This window comes from Mustela lutreola, chromosome 7, assembly GCF_030435805.1.
Source record: "Mustela lutreola isolate mMusLut2 chromosome 7, mMusLut2.pri, whole genome shotgun sequence".
In the NCBI taxonomy this organism is placed as follows: Eukaryota; Metazoa; Chordata; class Mammalia; order Carnivora; family Mustelidae; genus Mustela; species Mustela lutreola.
The window spans coordinates 58,222,456-58,242,683 of NC_081296.1; the positions used below are offsets into that span (position 1 = coordinate 58,222,456).

A 20,228-nucleotide genomic window follows, 5' to 3' on the forward strand; every position below is an offset into this window, starting at 1 on the left:
TACCTCAATATTATCAAAGCCATTTATGAAAAACCCACCACAAATCTCATTCTCAATGGAGAAAAACTGAAAGCTTTTCTGCTAAGGTCAGGAACACGGCAGGGATGTCCATTATCACCACTGCTATTCAACATAGTACCAGAAATCCTAGCCTCAGCAATCAGACAACAAAAGGAAATTAAAGGCATCCAAATGGGCAAAGAAGAAGTCAAACTATCACTCTTCGCAGATGATATGATACTATAAGTGGAAAACCCAAAAGACTCCACTCCAAAACTGCTAGAACTTGTATAGGGATTCAGTAAAGTGTCAGGATATAAAATTGATGCACAGAAATCAGTTGCATTTCTCTACATCAACAACAAGACAGAAGAAAGAGAAATTAAGGAGTCAATCCCATTTACAATTGCACCCAAAACCATAAGATACCTAGGAATAAACCTAACCAAAGAGGCACAGAATCTATACTCAGAAAACTATAAAGTACTCATGAAAGAAATTGAGGAAGACACAAAGAAATGGAAAAATGTTCCATGCTCCTGGATTGGAAGAATAAATATTGTGAAAATGTCTATGCTACCTAAAGCAATCTACACATTTAATGCAATTCCTATCAAAGTACCATTCATCTTTTTCAAAGAAATGGAACAAATAATCCTAAAATTTATATGGAACCAGAAAAGACCTCGAATAGCCAAAGGAATATTGAAAAAGAAAGCCAAAGTTGGTGGCATCACAATTCCGGACTTCAAGCTCTATTACAAAGCTGTCATCATCAAGACAGCATGGTACTGGCACAAAAACAGATGCATAGATCAGTGGAACAGAACAGAAAACCCAGAAATAGACCCTCAACTCTATGGTCAACTCATCTTCGACAAAGCAAGAGAGAATGTCCAATGGAAAAAAAGACAGCCTCTTCAATAAATGGTGTTGGGAAAATTGGATAGCCACATGCAGAAAAATGAAATTGGACCATTTCCTTACACCACACACGAAAATAGACTCAAAATGGATGAAGGACCTCAATGTGAGAAAGGAATCCATCAAAATCCTTGAGGAGAACACAGGCAGCAACCTCTTCGACCTCAGCCGCAGCAACATCTTCCTAGGAACATCGCCAAAGGCAAGGGAAGCAAGGGCAAAAATGAACTATTGGGATTTCATCAAGATCAAAAGCTTTTGCACAGCAAAGGAAACAGTGAACAAAACCAAAAGACAACTGACAGAATGGGAGAAGACATTTGCAAACTACCTATCAGATAAAGGGCTAGTGTCCAAATTCTATAAAGAACTTAGCAAACTCAACACTCAAAGAACAAATAATCCAATCAAGAAATGGGCAGAGGACATGAACAGACATTTCTGCAAAGAAGACATCCAGATGGCCAACAGACACATGAAAAAGTGTTCCATATCACTTGGCATCAGGGAAATACAAATCAAAACCACAATGAGATATCACCTCACACCAGTCAGAATGGCTAAAATTAACAAGTCAGGAAATGACAGATGCTGGGGAGGATACAGAGAAAGGGGAACCCTCCTCCACTGTTGGTGGGAATGCAAGCTGGTGCAGCCGCTTTAGAAAACAACATGGAGGTTCCTCAAAATGTTGAAAATAGAACTGCCCTATTACCCAGAAATTGCACTACTGTGTTTACCCTAAAGATACTAATGTAGTGATTCAAAGGGGCCCATGGACCTGAATGTTTATAGCAGTAACTTCCATAATAGACAAACTATGGAAATTGAAAAAAATTAAATGGAAAGATATTCCACGGTCATAGATTGGAAGAATTAATATTGTTAAAATATCCATACTCTCCCAAAGCAAGATTGCTTTGCAATCTCTATCACAATACCAACATCATTTTTCATAGAACTAGAACAAGGAATACCAAAATTTGTATGGATCCACAAAGAACCTGGAATTGACAAAACAGTCTTAAGAAAAAATAACAAAACTATAGGTGTTACAATCCCAGACTTCATTATATGCTACAGAGTGGTAGTAATCAAAATAGTATAGTACTTGTTAGGTAGGAAGCTTGGCATGAGCAATAAATGATGTACTATAGATGTCCTGACTGAGAGCCTCAACAGAGGACTGCCCAAAGAACACCCCATTCCACCCATGTAGCAGTAGGTTTGCAGTTACCATGTCTCAGTGGAAAAGGAGTTAAATTTGTTGGGCTGATTAAGCTTGGGTAGAAAACAGCCTCTTGTCCTTATTGGACCTATGTCTCTAGAAAGAAATAATGTGCTTTCTTACTCTGCGCAGGCATTTGAATACATCTTGGGAAAGGACAGATAGCTAATTGCTACATAATCCATTCCTCTCACTCAAATGCTGTGAACCTAGGACTCACCCAAAAGAAAACAATTGATATAAACTCACACCCAGAGTTTCCAGGATCTTTGTCTCTCTTGATTCGCTACTCCTCTTGAAGTATTTAATAGAATTGCTCTGCTTTACTTTTGTTTCATTTTACTTTTGTTTCTTTGCCATGGCAGCGAAAAGAACCAAGGCTTTTTTCCTTTTCTATCCAAATCTCAGTAATAGTACTCACAAAAACAGACACAAAGATCAATGGAAGAAAATAGCACTGAAATAAACCCACACTTATATGGGTGGCAAAGGAAGTAAGAATATCCAATGGGGAAAAGAGAGTCTCTTCAACAAATGGTCCTGGGAAAACTGAACAGTTACATGCAAAAGAATGAAACTGAACCACTTTTTTTACACCACATGCAAAATAAACTCAAAATGGATTAAAGACCTACATGTGAAACTTGAAACTATGAAACTTCTAGAAGAAATCACAAGTAGTGATTTCTTTTTTATCTACCACAGAAACCATTTTCTAAATATGTCTTCTCAGGCAAGTGAAACAAAAGCAAAAATAAACCACTGAGACTATATCAAAATGAAAAGTTTTTGCACAGTGAAGGAAACCATGAACAAAATAAAGCTGAAAGGAGAAGATATTTTCAAATGATGTATCTTATAAGGGGTTAACATCCAAAATATGAAAAGAACTTACAGAAATTAATATCAAAAAACAAACACTCTGATAAAGTAATGGGCAGAGAACCTGATTAGACATTTTTTCCAAAGATATACAGGTGGCCAACAGACATACGAAAAGATGCTCAACATCTCTAAACATCATGGAAATGCAAATCAAGACCTCAATAAGGTTTCAGCCCACACTTGTCAGAATGGCTAATATCAAAAATAAAAACAAGTATTGGTGAAGATATGGAGTAAGGGGAACCCTCATGCATTGTTGGTGGGAATGAAAAGGTGCAGTCACTGTGAAAATCAGTATGGAGTTTCCTCAAAAAATGAAAAACAGAAACACCATATAATCCAGTAATTTCATTATTGGATATTTACTAATGAAAACAAAAGTACTAATTTTCCAAGACATTCACCCCTATGTTTCTTGCAGCATTATTTATAATAACTAAGATTGGAAGTTACCTAAGTATCCACAGATAGATAAATCAATTAAAAAGCTGTGTGTGTGTGTGTAATTGGTATGTTTTACATACTGGAATATTATTCAGTATAAAAAGAATGAAATCTTGCCAATAGCAATGGCATGGATACAGCTAGAGAGTATAATGATAAATGACATAAGTTAGTCAGAGGAAGGCAAATACCATATGACTGCACTCATTGTGGAATTTAAGAAATAAAGAAACAGAAAAAAGGGACAAAACAGACTCACATACAGAGAACAAACTGGTGGTTTCTAGAGGGAAGGTGAGTAGGGGAATAGGTGAAATAGATAAAAGGGAGAAAGAGGCACAAATTTTCAGTACGAAATAAAGTCAGAGATAAAATTACAGAACAGGGAATATAGTTAATAATGTTGTACTATGTTGTTTGGCTGATGGTGACTACACTTACCATTGTGAGCACTGAGTATGTATAGAATTGTTCAAACTTTATGTTGTACATCTGAAACCAGTAGAATGCTGTGTGTTATTTATACCTCAATAAAACAATTTTCTTGTTGAGCAATATTGTATTTTTCCTTCCAATAACACAGCATGTATTTCATTTTTTTCCTTTTGTAGAGTATTACAGCTTGTCACATATATCCAACACATTTCAGATTAAGATTACTCTTATTTATGTATTCTGTTGCTTATCTGGAAAACTTTTTTTTTTTTTACTATATATTTTAGTAGGTTAATGTTGGTTTATAAGAAATCTCATGGTTTTATTTGCTTCTTTTGTAAGCAAAATTTTCTGGTTTTTCTTTCTAAAATTCTACTTTATAAATTATCTTAAAGCAAAACTGATTTTGGTTTCTTTTGGTATTGCAGTGTTGTGGATTTTAATACATATATATAGATTTGTGTAACTTCCACTACACCCAAGATACAGAACATCTGCATAATGTTCTCACACTCCTTCATAACTCTGTTTCTGAATTATCTTTTATTTCCGCTACTTTTTTTGTTAATTCTCTCGCCTTTCCAGAATAACTCTAGTAGTCTGTATACACTTACCTTTTGTTTTAAAGTGGGCAAATACTTAAAATATACCGAATTTTTGCAACTGCTTTTGGGTTGGTTGGCCTTTTTTTTTTCTTTTATTCCCTTTCTTTTTATAGAAGAGAAATTTTTAAAATCTTCAAAACAAAGTTATTTGTTTTATTATTTCAAAGACTATAAGTAATGTGGTCAGCTAAGGAAGATTTTCTTGGGATCTACTGTTAGTCTTATGGGGAATGTAGGATAGGTATTGTAGTTGTGAAGAGTTCAAATTACTGAGAAACTTGAGGAGAAAGTTGTGTTTGGAGAGCAATCCACAGATGAATGACTGGCCTTCAAGAAAATATGGCAAGACCCTCAGTTAGGGTTTCAGGTTGAGAGTCTACATTTGGAATCTTTCTGAATTATGTGTCATGGACATTCCAAATAATAGTTAATTAGAATCACCTCTGCTAGTTATTCTATATTCACCACTTTCTCTGTGCCAGATATTGTGCTAAATGCTTTACATTTATTTGTATAATTTAATTAATACACCATTCCTCTAGGGCACTTGCAAGTACCTTTCTTCACTTCTTTTGCACTTTGGGCTTCCCAATTTCTCCTTTCCCAGATTTTACCTGCTGGTACCTACCAGCTTGTACTTATTTTTAGTGCCCTGTCAAAAACACAATACATGATTATTTTGCTATATGATTCTTCCAGTAAGCAAAATTTCTTTCACTGACAAAGTGCCTTAGCCTACAAGAATAATTTTCCAACTTTTAGACAATGAACACTGGGGCATAAAGGTGAGAATATTTCCACATTCAAAGGAGCAATTTTTTGCTCCTAAATGCTCCTTCAGACTGGTCAAAGGAGTCCTTCTCCTAGGCCAGTCCCAGTTGTGATGAACACGGCTTCATCATGAGCATGAGTGTGTTTCCTCACTTTAAATAACAAAGACATACTCCACAATTCTTGCAACTTTGGGAAAAGTCAGCTCAACATTTTAATAACTCCCACTGCAAGCAGACAGGAATATCCAGTCCCTCAGCCCCTAAATGTTGCTACTTTCTAGAGGCTTTTATACCAGGACTGGGAAAAACATATATCTATAAGGACCATGGTGATTTCAGTAGGCTTCTGAATCTTGAAGGATGTAGTATTTTGATTCCTGATGTATAGCTGGTAGGATAAAAGCTGGAAATAATATTAAGGATTTTGAGAAGCAGTCATGGTTTATGTTCGTCAGGTGGCTAGAACAATTCATTTAATAATTCTATAAAGCAAATATAATGTAAGTGTAATAAAGAAAAAATGTATAACCTGAAGACATAAAGATGGATGATTTCATTAAATAGGTTTTAGAGATGCCCTTCTGAAGATAAAAGGAGAAAAAACCTGGTAACTCTTTATTCACTTATAATGAATACACAATATATTCATAGTGTGTGTGTGTGTGTGTGTGTGTGTGTGTATACATATGTGTGTGTGTGTGTGTGTGTGTGTGTATATATATATATATATATATATATATAATTAGCTATAATAACTTACATTCTCCTTACTAGTAATATTATTAAGTTAGGAAAATAGAACAAATATTTAAATGAGTGAGGCTGAGATTTTTAATATATCAAGATACTAATAATTTTCATTTGGAAAGAAGTAATTTAACTTCAAAAAGATGAAATGATTTTATAAGCACATATCTTTTCCTAATCCCTGAATTAAAACTAGATTTGAATATTTTTACTGCAATTATTATGTTTATTAGTGAAATAAAACAAGCTGATTACTTCCAAGCAGTATTCTGAAATTTGGATTTTGAAACCTAGAGAGTTCTTGAATGTTGTCCAGGAGATATAAGGACTTTATACAGGCTATCTAATTTAATTCTCTCAGGTAAGATGTCAAATATTACAGAGGCTCCTCATGTACAATCAAGGTCACACAGCACATTAAGAACACCTTAACCCTTTTAACTATTTTGCCACAGTTCAGTTGTAAGATTTCTGGAATATTGTTCTCTGACAAATTTTATAAATATTTATCAATATTGACAGAACAATTTGAGTTATGTGCAAATAAATGAGGATGAAGCCAAATTTTTCTCTAACGGGAAACCAGGTGGTTACTTATATGAAAAATATCATAGAAGGTATTTGTAGCACTTAAAATGTATTGCAAATAAAAATCTTTTTATATTTTTTTCAATTTTGAAAAATGAGACTGAGCCCTTAAAAGTATCTTTTTCTTGCCCCAGTGACTCCTGTGTCACTTGGAAATAGTATCACTTAAGTGGGTTTTTGATTTTTGTTTTGAGCATCTTATATTCTTATATTCTGATATTACAAGAGGTCTAATATTCATCTTGTATATTTTCTGGTTCAGTTCTAGAATCTATTTTTTTTCTAGTCAAAAAATACCTTTGTTGGAATAGCATGAGATGTAAAGGAGGGATATTCTCTCTTTTTTAAATGTTTCAAGTCGAGAATAATTCATGTTGTAGGTATACCTTTCAGTTATCAATAGTTTTATGGAATTAAGAAATTATATGGAAGAGATTATGCTGAGTGAAATAAGTCAATCAGAGAGAGTCAATTATCATATGGTTTCACTTATTTGTGGAGCATAACAAATAGCATGGAGGACAAGGGGAGGTGGAGAGGAGAAGGGAGTTGAGGCAAATTGGAAGGGGAGGTGAATCATGAGAGACTATGGACTCTGAAAAACAACCTGAGGCTTTTGAAGGGGTGGGGGGTGGGAGGTTGGGGAATCAGGTGGTGGGTATTGGAGAGGGCACAGATTGCATGGAGGACTGGGTGTGGTGCAAAAACAATGAATACTTTACGCTGAAAAGAAATAAAAAAAAATTTAAAAAAAGCAATTTACAAAAATAAAGAACATGACCCATAAAATTAAGAAAACAAAATTATATATTAAAAATAATACTTATCAATAGTGACAAAACAGTTTGCAAATTTGCAAGTGAGGTTAGAATGGAACTGGATTTTTCTGAAGCTGAGAAAACTGGAGACCACTAAAAGAATCATTTATTACCTTCTTAGGATACTTAATAGGTCTTCTGAAATTATGTTAAACTCTTAGTTATATCCAGCATGCAATAATAATAGATTTTAAATAATTATATTTTATTATTATTGTTTAACAGAAAGTTTGGAGATTTCAACCCTCATTTAAACTTTTTTATACCTGACTTATTAGGTAGAGTGCAGTAACTTAGTGTAATCTTACTTTGTAAACATGGATTATGTAACTCATTACTCAGTATTCAGAATGGGAATATTATTGTATGGGTATATGAAAAGTATAACCCAAAATGTTGGGTACTGATGTTGGCCAAACCAAGAAGTTGTCCATTTGAAGTGCTAACAGCAATTGTTGTTTGTTCCAAAAGGACAAATCTTTACTGAGATAGTTGTTAGTTGGCTTTTAGGTAATTAGTATTCTTATGAATTATTAATTGATATCATAACTCCATATGTAAAAGTGTCACAATTTCTGCCTATGTCATTTTGTCTTATTTTTGTCATTACAGAGCAGTCTGCAGATCAATGGAGCGGTTCAACCATTCTAGAGTGTCTGAATTTGTGTTACTTGGACTTACTGATTCTCCTGAGCTCCAGACTTTTTTCTTTGTAATATTTTCTGTTTTCTATTTGATAACTATGTTGGGCAACAGCCTGATTTTGCTCACAGTTCTGTCTACCCCACACCTTCACTCTCCCATGTATTTCCTCCTTAGCAATCTGTCTTTCATTGACATGTGCCTGTCCTCCTTTGCTACTCCAAAGATGATCATGGACTTCTTTGCTGAGCGTAAGACCATCTCCTTTGAGGGCTGCATTTCGCAGATCTTCTTTTTGCACCTTTTCACCGGGACTGAGATTGTGCTGCTGATCTCCATGTCTTTTGACAGGTACATTGCCATATGCAAACCTCTACATTATTCAACAATAATGAGCCAAAAAGTGTGTGCTGGGCTTGTGGTAACCTCTTGGACAGTAGGCTTCCTGCATACAATGAGTCAGTTAGCTTTCACCCTCTATTTACCCTTCTGTGGTCCCAATGTTGTAGACAGTTTCTTCTGTGACCTTCCTTTGGTCATCCAGCTGGCCTGTATAGATATATATGTTCTTGGAATCTTCATGATCTCTACCAGTGGTGTGATTGCTCTTGTAAGTTTTCTGCTTTTGCTCACTTCCTATATCATTGTTCTTGTCACAATCAAGGACCACCACTCCTCTACAGGGACATCTAAGGCTCTTTCTACCTGCACTGCACATTTTATAGTTGTGTTTATGTTCTTTGGGCCTTGCATCTTTATCTATGTGTGGCCTTTTACCAACTTCCTGGTAGACAAAGTTCTGTCTGTTTTCTATACCATCTTCACCCCCTTTCTGAATCCACTTATCTATACCTTTAGAAATCAGGAAGTGAAGACTGCTGTGAAGAAGAAACTAAGTAATCAAAACTTGAATCTTGGGAAAACTACTTCAAGATACCCAGTGCAATGAATCTCCTGTCTGAGATACACATCATCAGTTTTGTCCTTATAGCAATAGAAAATTAAACTTAGAACTTCAAGTCCTTTAATCTAAATCCACAAAAGTAGGAAGCTGGGGTTGAGAGATATGAAATATTTTGCCTAAAAGTTAGTGAAATGTTTGCAAGCCTTTTGAAATCATAGAACCTTTGAAAATCTGTTGAAATCTGTAGGTTAATTTCATAGAGAAATGGATATATCACTAAAACATAAACTCAGGGCTTCATAAATCCCTGAGTCCTATCAACATACCTCAGTCAGCTTAGAGAAACCTGAAATAAAATAGTGTTCTCTTGTCTTCTAACCCAGAACATTCCCACTCTGTGGCAGCTTTGTGGCATTCTGATGGTGTCCACTTGCAGAACTTTGATTAAGAGTGTTGGGTGTACTCGGAACACTGCATCAGAAACAAATGATGTATTTTATGGTGACTAACATAACACAATAAAAAAAAGAGTGTTGGGCATAACAGGGTCCCCCCCCCCATAGCATTGGGAATATTTTTGTGGGGGAATTCATATTGTGAAGAGATTGTTCTGAATAAAGCAGAAGAATCCTGATTTATTACATGAAACTGTTTGAGTTCTGAGTCAGCTTTGAATAAAACAGTACAGTTTGGAGGATCTGAAATTTAATGATATAGTTTTTAAGAAGTGTACAGATCACTACCACACTTGATATTTAATATAGCAAATAACTGATTAAATGGCCATTTGTGAAGTTTAAATGATAGAAAGTAAACCACTCAGGTCTGATAAACTTCTAAAACCTGGCCAAATATCAGAAATATGATGAACTCATTTAATAGCAAGACTAACTTCTTGGAAAATTAACTACTTAATTCATGACAAGTTTGTCATTCCCAAAATAAAATATTCCAAAATATTATTAGTCTTAGTATGAGTTTTGTTCCTCATTTTCAATATAAGTAGCCTATAGGAAGAAAAGATGAAACTAAGTTAAAAAAATATAGCACAGTTCTCCCTATTCTGATTTATAACTGATTTTGTTAAAGATATATTTTATTACAAGATGGTCTTTGGAAATCAGCTAACCAAATAATTTCCCTAACTGCTGATGAAGAACATAAGATGCAGAGAATTCATAAAGTTGGCTCAAGACTGAATCACTGTAAGAGGCAAAGATCATTTTTCTAAAAATATGTAGATCTCAAAATTAAATTTTGGATCTGTTTTTTTTCTAGCTGTGTTATCCTAGGATATTCACTTTATCTCTCTACCCTTTGTAATTTATATTGTGAAGATAATAAAACTAGATTGTTTGTTGTGACTTTTATGGAAACTGGACAGAAGAGACTCTAAAAATGTAATTTTATTTTCCCTTCCCATCTGCACAGACTCTAAATGAAAATGCATCTTATTCATAAAGTATACCTTTAAAGAATAGCTGCATTCAAGTGAAACCAGTAGCTCACAAAATCTGATATTCTAGTTTTAGGATGTCTCTTTGATTATGACTTCTTAAGACATATGGCAGAAAAACAAAAGAACACTTTCCAGTTTTCCTTCACTAACATGGAGGGTAGTTAGAAAAAATTAGATTAGATTGTCAGATAATTTGTGATTTTTATGAACAACAACGTACTGATAGGCTGTATCTATTTGAACTGACTTAAGTATATGAAAATAGTTTAGGAAATAATCTGTTATGATGGATTTAGACAGTTTGGTTTTAATAGTATTAATAGATTCTTATATTTATTCTCAATTTTTAAGGTTTCAGTATGCTTTAACACAATCTCCAAGCCAAATATTTAATATCTGAAGTTAAATAATTTGGCAGAAGTTTGTGAAGAAATGTAGTGTTGGACTTAGGTATAAAATCATATTCTATGGTGACTAATATAACATAATAAAAAAAAATTCTAGTTTAAAATACTAGTTCATTTTTAACCAAATCATAAACTCTTCCTTCTTGCCTCAGAGTCAATCAGAGAAATGATAAAAATTTAAGGTAAAAATGTCCTTTGTCTTAATTCCATTCTTCAGTAAAAATTATCATCTTTGTAATGATTTTTTAATTTTTTTTTTAAAGATTTTATTTATTCATCAGAGAGAGAGAGAGGGAGAGCGAGCGAGCACAGGCAGACAGAGTGGCAGGCAGAGGCAGAGGGAGAAGCAGGCTCCCTGCCGAGCAAGGAGCCCGATGTGGGACTCGATCCCAGGACGCTGGGATCATGACCTGAGCCGAAGGCAGCGGCTTAACCAACTGAGCCACCCAGGCGCCCCTGATTTTTTAATTTTTAATTTTATTTAAATTCAAGGTAGTTAACATATAATGAATTATTAGTTTCAGGGGTAGAATGTAGTGATTAATCAGTTGCATATAATACCCAGTGCCCTCCTTGATGCCCATTACTCAATTACCTCATTACCCCACCCACCTCTCCTCCAGCAACTCTCAGTTTGTTTCCTACAATTAAGAGTTTCTTATGGTTTGTCTCCCTCTCCGATTTTATCTTATTTTTCCTTCCCTTCTCCTGTGTTCGTCAGTTTTGTTTCCTAAATTCCACATGAGTGAAATCATATGGTATTTGTCTTTCTCTTATTTAACTTAGCATAATACACTCCAGTTCCATCCACCTCGTGGCAAATGGCAAGATTTCATTTTTTGATGCCTGTATATGCATGCGCGTGTGTGTATATACACACATACCGCATCTTCTTTATCCATTCATCTGTCAATAGACATCTGGACTCTTTCCATGTTTGGTTATTGTGGACATTGCTGCTATAAACATTGGGATGCATATGCCCCTTTGAATCACTATGATTGTATCCTTTGTTAAATACTTAGTAGTGCAATTGCTGGGTCATAGGGTAGTTATATTTTTAACTTTTTGAGGAACCTCCACATCTTTGTTTTTAAATATACATCCAGTCCCACATGGGCTCCTTGCTCAGCGGGGAGCCTGCTTCTCCCTCTGCCTCTGCCTGCCATTCTGTCTGCCTGTGCTCACTCTCTCCCTCCCTCTCTCTCTCTGATAAATAAATAAAATCTTTAAATATAAATCCTGCTTCTGAAAAATCTTTAGTTCAATAACTATTCATTGAGCACCTACTCTGTTTAAGATCTTTTCTGGGTGCTCGTGATTCATTAATTTACAAGATCTGTTTATCTGTTTTTTTTTTTTAAGATTTTATTTATTTGACAGAGAGAGATCACAAGTAGGCAGAGAGGCAGGCAGAGAGAGAGAGAGAGAGAGAGGAGGAAGCAGGCTCCCTGCTGAGCAGAGAGCCCAATGCAGGACTCAATCCTAGAACCCTGAGCTCATGACCTGAGCTGAAGGCAGAGGCATTAACTCACTGAGCCACCCAGGTGCCCCTGTTTATCTGTTTTTAAGAAACATATCTAGCAATTAGATGGGACCAGTCTGTTGTAGGTGGAATTCCAGTCTCAGCACTTTCTTGTGTAGAACTTTGAGCACATATTCTTAATGTTTCTAACTCTGTTTTTTTTTTTTTTCACTGATAAATTGTAGACTTAATATATAACCACTAGGAATGTTATACAAATTAATAAAAAAGACATGTAACATAATAAAGAGTGCTTGGCACTCATTAAATGTTTAATGAATGCTAACTAATAATATTATTGTTGCCAATTGTGTTAGGCATGCATAAATGACAGTTTAAATGGAATGGATATAGATATGCTTAATTAAACATCAAGAACATGGTTGTAGACTATTAGGATGTGTCAATTTACCAAACATTAACTAATTTTAGAATACTGGATTTGTGCCAATTATTAATCTTTGGTGCACTGATGTAGTTAATATTGTCTTTTGTAGGTCTGTGTTTTTCAAAGGAAGCATTATATTTTAGAAATTTTTTATTCATTTTTGTAGAAATATATACCAAGATGCCATGAAAGGGGAAAATAATAAATGTTCTACAAGTCAGTGTCTTATTTTATCACAATGTTTTTAAGTAAAATTTATATGATTAAAAAGTGATAAAATATTGTTCACATATTTTGTCTCTCTTTGTCTTTTACTCATTCAAAACATAGTAGTGAAATGCTTAAAATTCTTATATAACTACATTTATTACAAATATTAACTAGAAATGAATGGTCACAATTACTTATTCACTTTATATTTAGCACATGAAGAAGGTTACAACTGTAGGCAGAAAGATTTTCTCCACATTTTGAAAATTAAGGGAATAGCTTATTTGGAGATTTGGTAGAAGTATTGTTTAAGAAACTATTAAAATTGGAACCATGAAATTGTAGCATCAAGTCAGACATTTCATCTGGCTAGGATATCCCTGAAGATGTAGGATAAATATCTAATTTCTACCTGGAGGTTTATGTGGTAAAACCCTTTCCTGGGCAATCAGTTAAACCCCACACTGTACATATCACATTTTGATAAGTATAATTAAGTTTGATCAGCTTTCCTTATACTCCTAAGTATTTTAGTTTGTATATTTGCCATATTATTCTAGTGAGGCTTTGAGCTTTGCTGAAGCTCAGAGGGGTCTGTGGTACACACAAGACTAAGAACTCTTGGAGTGGAGACTATGAATATCACCACTGAAACCTGGTTATCTGATTTGAACGCAGCTCTATACCACTTACTGGGCTTCTGGTTTGGGATAAGTTTGTCAATTTCTATCCTGGTTTTCTCATCATTCTTTTAGCAGAGTTTGCAAGTAAGCAGCCTGCATACCCAACATGTTTTTTGTCTTTCCTCAAAGGTTTATAAAGAAAAACTAATTTGATAAAATGAGATAGTGGTAGATTTCAAAACAAAATAGAGCTTGATAGATTTTCTTTAAAAAATGGAAGAAGAAGATGTGGTATATATACACAATGGAATACTATGCAGCCATCAAAAGAAATGAAATCTTGCCATTTGCAACAACATGGATGGAACTAGAGCGTATCATGCTTAGTGAAATAAGTCAAGCAGAGAAAGACAACTATCATATGATCTCCCTGATATGAGGAAGTGGTGATACAACATGGAGGCTTAAGTGGGTAGAAGAAGAATCAATGAAACAAGATGGGATTGGGAGGGAGACAAACCATAAGTGACTCTTAATCTCACAAAACAAACTGAGGGTTGCCGGGGGGAGGGGGTTTGGGAGAAGGGGGTGGGATTATGGACATTGGGGAGGGTATGTGATTTGGTGAGTGCTGTGAAGTGTGTAAACCTGGTGATTCACAGACCTGTACCCCTGGGGATAAAAATATATGTTTATAAAAAAAAATAAATAAATAAAAAAAATGGAAGAAAAACAAACCTGCTTACATTAGGCCAGAATTCTAAACTGTAGGTGAGTTTTTAGACTGGGCTAATACCAGAGATCTCATCTGTTTTGTCTTGCACACTAGTACACTCCCTCCCCATTCATGCATATTACCCCGGCAGTTTATGATTCCTAATAAAGAAATTAAGATGTGTATTATGTCTTTTCTATCACCACATCTACCACTTTTCTTCCAGCTCTAACCTTCACCTTGACACAATCTACTCTTGTCCCTAACTTCTGATGGTTCATTCTCAACAAACATATAGCATTCATTGTATCTCCTTGGGTCACTGATACTTCTACAGATTATTCTTCTATAAGATTTTAAGCCAAACTGGATTATTAAAAAGTCAGTTATACTTCTTTTTCTTTTTTTAATATTTTATTATTGTGTTATGTTAGTCACCATAAAATACATTAAGAGTTTTTGATGCAGTATTCTAAGATTCATTGTTATCTTCTTCTTCTTTTTAAGATTTTATTTATTTATTTTATTATTTTTTTTTTGTATTTTCTTTTTTTTTAATTTTTTTTTAAATTTTTTATTTTTTATAAACATATATTTTTATCCCCAGGGGTACAGGTCTGTGAATCACCAGGTTTACACACTTCACAGCACTCACCAAATCACATACCCTCCCCAATGTCCATAATCCCACCCCCTTCTCCCAAACCCCCTCCCCCCGGCAACCCTCAGTTTGTTTTGTGAGATTAAGAGTCACTTATGGTTTGTCTCCCTCCCAATCCCATCTTGTTTCATTGATTCTTCTTCTACCCACTTAAGCCTCCATGTTGTATCACCACTTCCTCATATCAGGGAGATCATATGATAGTTGTCTTTCTCTGCTTAACTTATTTCGCTAAGCATGATACGCTCTAGTTCCATCCACGTTGTTGCAGATAGCAAGGTTTTATTTCTTTTGATGGCTGCATAGTATTCCATTGTGTATATATACCACATCTTCTTGATCCATTCATCTGTTGATGGACATCTAGGTTCTTTCCATAGTTTGGCTATTGTGGACATTGTTGCTATAAACATTCAGGTGCACGTGCCCCTTCGGATCACTACGTTTGTATCTTTAGAGTAAATACCCAGTAGTGCAATTGCTGGGTCATAGGGTAGTTCTATTTTCAACATTTTGAGGAACTTCCATGCTGTTTTCCAGAGTGGTTGCACCAGCTTGCATTCCCACCAACAGTGTAGGAGGGTTCCCCTTTCTCCGCATCCTCGCCAGCATCTGTCATTTCCTGACTTGTTGATTTTAGCCATTCTGACTGGTGTGAGGTGATATCTCATTGTGGTTTTGATTTGTATTTCCCTGATGCCGAGTGATATGGAGCACTTTTTCATGTGTCTGTTCGCCATCTGGATGTCTTCTTTGCAGAAATGTCTGTTCATGTCCTCTGCCCATTTCTTGATTGGATTATTTGTTCTTTGGGTGTTGAGTTTGCTAAGTTCTTTATAGATTCTGGACACTAGTCCTTTATCTGATATGTCGTTTGCAAATATCTTCTCCCATTCTGTCAGTTGTCTTTTGATTTTGTTAACTGTTTCCTTTGCTGTGCAAAAGCTTTTGATCTTGATGAAATCCCAGTAGTTCATTTTTGCCCTTGCTTCCCTTGCCTTTTGCGTTGTTCCTAGGAAGATGTTGCTGCGGCAGAGGTCGAAGAGGTTGCTGCCCGTGTTCTCCTCAAGGATTTTGATGGATTCCTTTCGTACATTGAGGTCCTTCATCCATTTTGAGTCTATTTTTGTGTGTGGTGTAAGGGAATGGTACAATTTCATTTTTCTGCATGTGGCTGTCCAATTTTCCCAGCACCATTTATTGAAAAGGCTGTCTTTTTTCCATTGGACATTCTTTCCTGCTTTGTCGAAGATTAGTTGACCATAGATTTGAGGGTCTATTTCTGGGCTCTCTATTCTGTTCCATTGATCTATGTGTCTGTTTTTGTGCCAGTACCATGCTGTCTTGATGATGACAGCTTTGTAATAGAGCCTGAAGTCCGGAATTGTGATGCCACCAACGTTGGCTTTCTTTTTCAATATCCCTTTGGCTATTCGAGGTCTTTTCTGGTTCCATATAAATTTTAGCATTATTTGTTCCATTTCTTTGAAAAAGATGGATGGTACTTTGATAGGAATTGCATTAAATGTGTAGATTGCTTTAGGTAGCATAGACATTTTCACAATATTTATTCTTCCAATTCAGGAGCATGGAACATTTTTCCATTTCTTTGTGTTTATTTATTTGACAGAGAGAGACACAGCAGGTGGGGGAACACAAGCAGGCAGAATAGGAGAAGGATAAACAGGTTTCCTGCTGAGCAGGGAGCCTGATTTAGGGCTCGATCCAAGGACCCTGGGATCATGACCTGAGCTGAAGGCAGACACTTAACAAATGAGCCACCCAGGCACCCTGTCTTCTTCCCCTTCTTCTTCTTCTTCTTCTTTTTTAAAATGCCTTTCTTCTCCTATGTTCTGATCTTCTGACTGTACTCCAGTAGAAATCTGCTTTTGGTCACCTGTATTTCATTTTACACTGGAGAGCTATTTTAGATCTTCCAAATGCATTTTTAATTGTAGGAAGATAGGACTGGCCTCTTCTTGAAATAGGTAAATAGTCTAGTAATAGTCAACAGAGAGATGACATTATCTTAAGTAGTATTTCCCACCTTTGTCAAACAGGTGCCACCTTAATCTCCTCCCTCAGTATAGATATTCCCAGAAATGTTTTTTTCATTTGTTTTTGTGTTTGTTTGAGGGCCTATGCTCTGTCCTTTGGAAACACAATAAAAAATTATCCTTACCTTTAAAGAGATTCTATCTAATCACAGAAAAATAATCACAATGCAGTGTCATAATGGCCATGATGTAGATTTGCATACAATAATATAGGAACTTAGGAAAAGGCATGTCCAAATATGCCTGCAGAGTCAGAGAAATCTTCTTAAAGATAGTGCTTAATCTGAGACTTGAAAGCAAAGTTGGGGGCAAAGTATGCCACTGGGAAGGAACAGCATGGGCAAATGCAGAGAGAAACACAAATACCTAGTGAACTCAGGAGTTGCATGTGATTGACTTTTTCTAGAGAACAAATTATTAGGTTAGCAGTAGTAGAAAGAGATTGTAATGAAAGAAAAAAAAAAAGTGGCCAGAGCCTTGGAAAGAATGAGGAAGCACTGAATAATTGAGGGAAGACTCAAAGCAAAAGGCCAGCTTTTACCCAGTTCTTGTTGTGAAAACTTTTTATAGCCTTCTCAGGTCATCTGATGAAAGTTTTGTCTCATTTTTTCTCCAGTGGATAACAGGGTACTAAACTTATAGTCTGCACATGAAGACTACAGTGGAGCTACAGAAGAAAAGTTATCCTCATTCTTATCTCTTTATGATCTTTCCTGTAAAATTGTGAATTTGTTTACTTAACCAGAATACTGAATTTTTTAAGTGTAATTGGCTTATAAGGTTATCAGGTGAGGTGACTTGGAACTGTTAACTCAGCAATTTCTGGAAATAGGTACCTCCTTTTACCTCCTCTCTTCTTTTCCCATCATCTTGCATCTTAAATCTATGTCCCAGAATATCTTCTCCTCCCATACCCTGAAGTAAGCTTACTGGCTTATTGATGTCAGTTCTGGAATGCATTTTGGTGTATTTTCATTGAGGGGATGCCATGCAAGTTGGTGGAAACCTTTAGATTAAGGTGACAGAGAGTACCTGGAGAGGGAGCAGGAAGGATTATAGGACAGGGGCATACACGGTTCAGCACTTGTCTCTGCAAAGGTGAAATATTCTGATTTGATGCTGATTTTAACATTGTTCACTTTACTATTGATGAATATGATATATGTATTTATTCTCAAATATTTATTACTAAAAGCTTAAAATGTAACAGACTTCATTTTATGTATCACAGATAAAACACTAATGTGGTTAGGGAATATACAATAACAAATTATTACAATGTATAGTAGGACATGAATCATCTGAACCTTGCTTACCTCCTTAGCCCTATTTTGCATTCCTTTCCCTCTTGAACACTCATTTTATTCTTCTTCCCATGTGCCATAATCCATTCTTTTGAGGCCTTTAGACATGCTATTTTATATGCTTAAATTGTTACAACAACACTACAAAGGATGTGTCAGGAGGTAAAAGTGTAGCTTTTATATGCAATTAAAGTGAAGTTGTTATCAGTCCAAAACAGACTGCTATAACAAAAAGTTTTTTGAAAGCCTATGGTATATCCACAGATAATAAAATCTGTAGCAATATAAGAAAATATAAAGGGAAAATAATCAAAATATACCATTGCAAAAAAGCGGCACATCGATAATGAAGATGATGAGAGGAAGAGGAACAAAAGAAACTACAAAACAGAAAAAATTAAGGAAACAGTAAATCCTTATCTAAAAATAATTACTTTAAATGTAAATAGATTAAACTCACCAAACAAAAGACATAGGGTCACCAAAGGGATAAAAAGCAAGATCCAACTATATGCTCTCTATAAGGTATCTGCTTTAGATAAAGGACACACACACAGGCTCAAAGTGAAAGGATGGAAAAATACATTTCATTCAAATGGTAACCAAAAGAAAGGAGGAGTATGCTTATATCAGAAAAAAATAGATTTTAATAAAAAATAAAAAATAAAATAAATTTGAAGTCAAAAACTGTCACAAGAGGAAAGAAGGTCATTATGTAATGCTAATGGGTCAATTCAACAGGAAGAGGTTACAATTAGGAATATATATGCCCATGACAACACCTAACTAAATATATAAAGCTAGGGGTTCCTGGGTGCTCAGTGGGTTAAAGCCTCTGTCTTCGGCTCAGGTCATGATCCCAGGGTCCTGGGATCGAGCCCCACATCAGGCTGCTTGGCAGGGAGCCTGCCTCCCCCCACCGCCCGCCTGCCTCTCTGCCTACTTGTGATTTCTGTCTGTCAAATAAATAAATAAAAATATTTTAAAAAATAAATATATAAAGCTAATATCAGCAGGTCTGAAGGGAGAAATAGATAGCAACACAATAAAGAAGACTTCAATACCCTAAATGATAATGGATAGATGATCCAGACTAAATATGAGTAAGGAAACAGCAGGTGCTGGACCTAACAGACATATACAGAACATTTCACCCAGTAGGACCAGAATATACATTTTTCTCAAGTGCACGTGAAACACTCTCCAGAAGAGATCACATGCTAGGTCACAAAACAAGTCATTACAAATTTAAGAAGACTGAAATCATCCCAAGCATCTTTTCCAACCACACTGGAATGAAACTAGAAACCAATACCAAAAGGAAATGGAAAAATTCACAAATATGTGTAAATTAGCATACTTTTTTTAAAATTTTTTATTTTTTATAAACATATATTTTTATCCCCAGGGGTACAGGTCTGTGAATCACCAGGTTTACACACTTCACAGCACTCACCAAAGCACATTGATCCAAAGGGGCACATGCACCCGAATGTTTATAGCAGCAATGTCCACAATAGCCAAACTATGGAAAGAACCTAGATGTCCATCAACAGATGAATAGATCAAGTAAATTAGCATACTTTTAAACAACTATTTTATAAAAAAAGAAAATCAGATATTAGAACATATCTCATGACATATGAAAATGAAAACACAACTACCAAAATTTATAGGATGCATATTTTCCTGGATTTCCAGGATTATTTAAAGAATATCAGGGCGCCTGGGTGGCTCAGTGGGTTAAGCCGCTGCCTTCGGATAGGGTCATGATCTCAGGGTCCTGGGATCGAGTCCCGCATCGGGCTCTCTGCTCAGCAGGGAGCCCGCTTCCTCCTCTCTCTCTCTCTGCCTGCCTCTCTGCCTACTTGTGATCTCTCTCTGTC

The 20,228-nt window shown here is 35.5% G+C and overlaps 1 protein-coding gene across 1 annotated transcript; it reads left to right on the top strand.

Moving 5' to 3' along the window:
• Positions 1–3,225: 3,225 nt before the first annotated feature.
• On the top strand, positions 3,226–9,038 carry LOC131837126 (olfactory receptor 4K2-like). The gene is made up of 2 exons (XM_059183386.1): positions 3,226–3,251; positions 8,099–9,038. The coding sequence occupies exons 1-2, from the start codon at positions 3,226–3,228 to the stop codon at positions 9,036–9,038; spliced, it is 966 nt and encodes a 321-aa protein (XP_059039369.1).
• Positions 9,039–20,228: the final 11,190 nt, after the last annotated feature.

Bases quoted from the DNA above. Each gene is read 5' to 3' on its own strand.
- LOC131837126 (XM_059183386.1), top strand. From the start codon at position 3,226: ATGGCTAATATCAAAAATAAAAACAA. The intron at 3,252-8,098 runs GTATTGGTGAAG...CAACCATTCTAG, and splicing joins AATATCAAAAATAAAAACAA to AGTGTCTGAATTTGTGTTAC.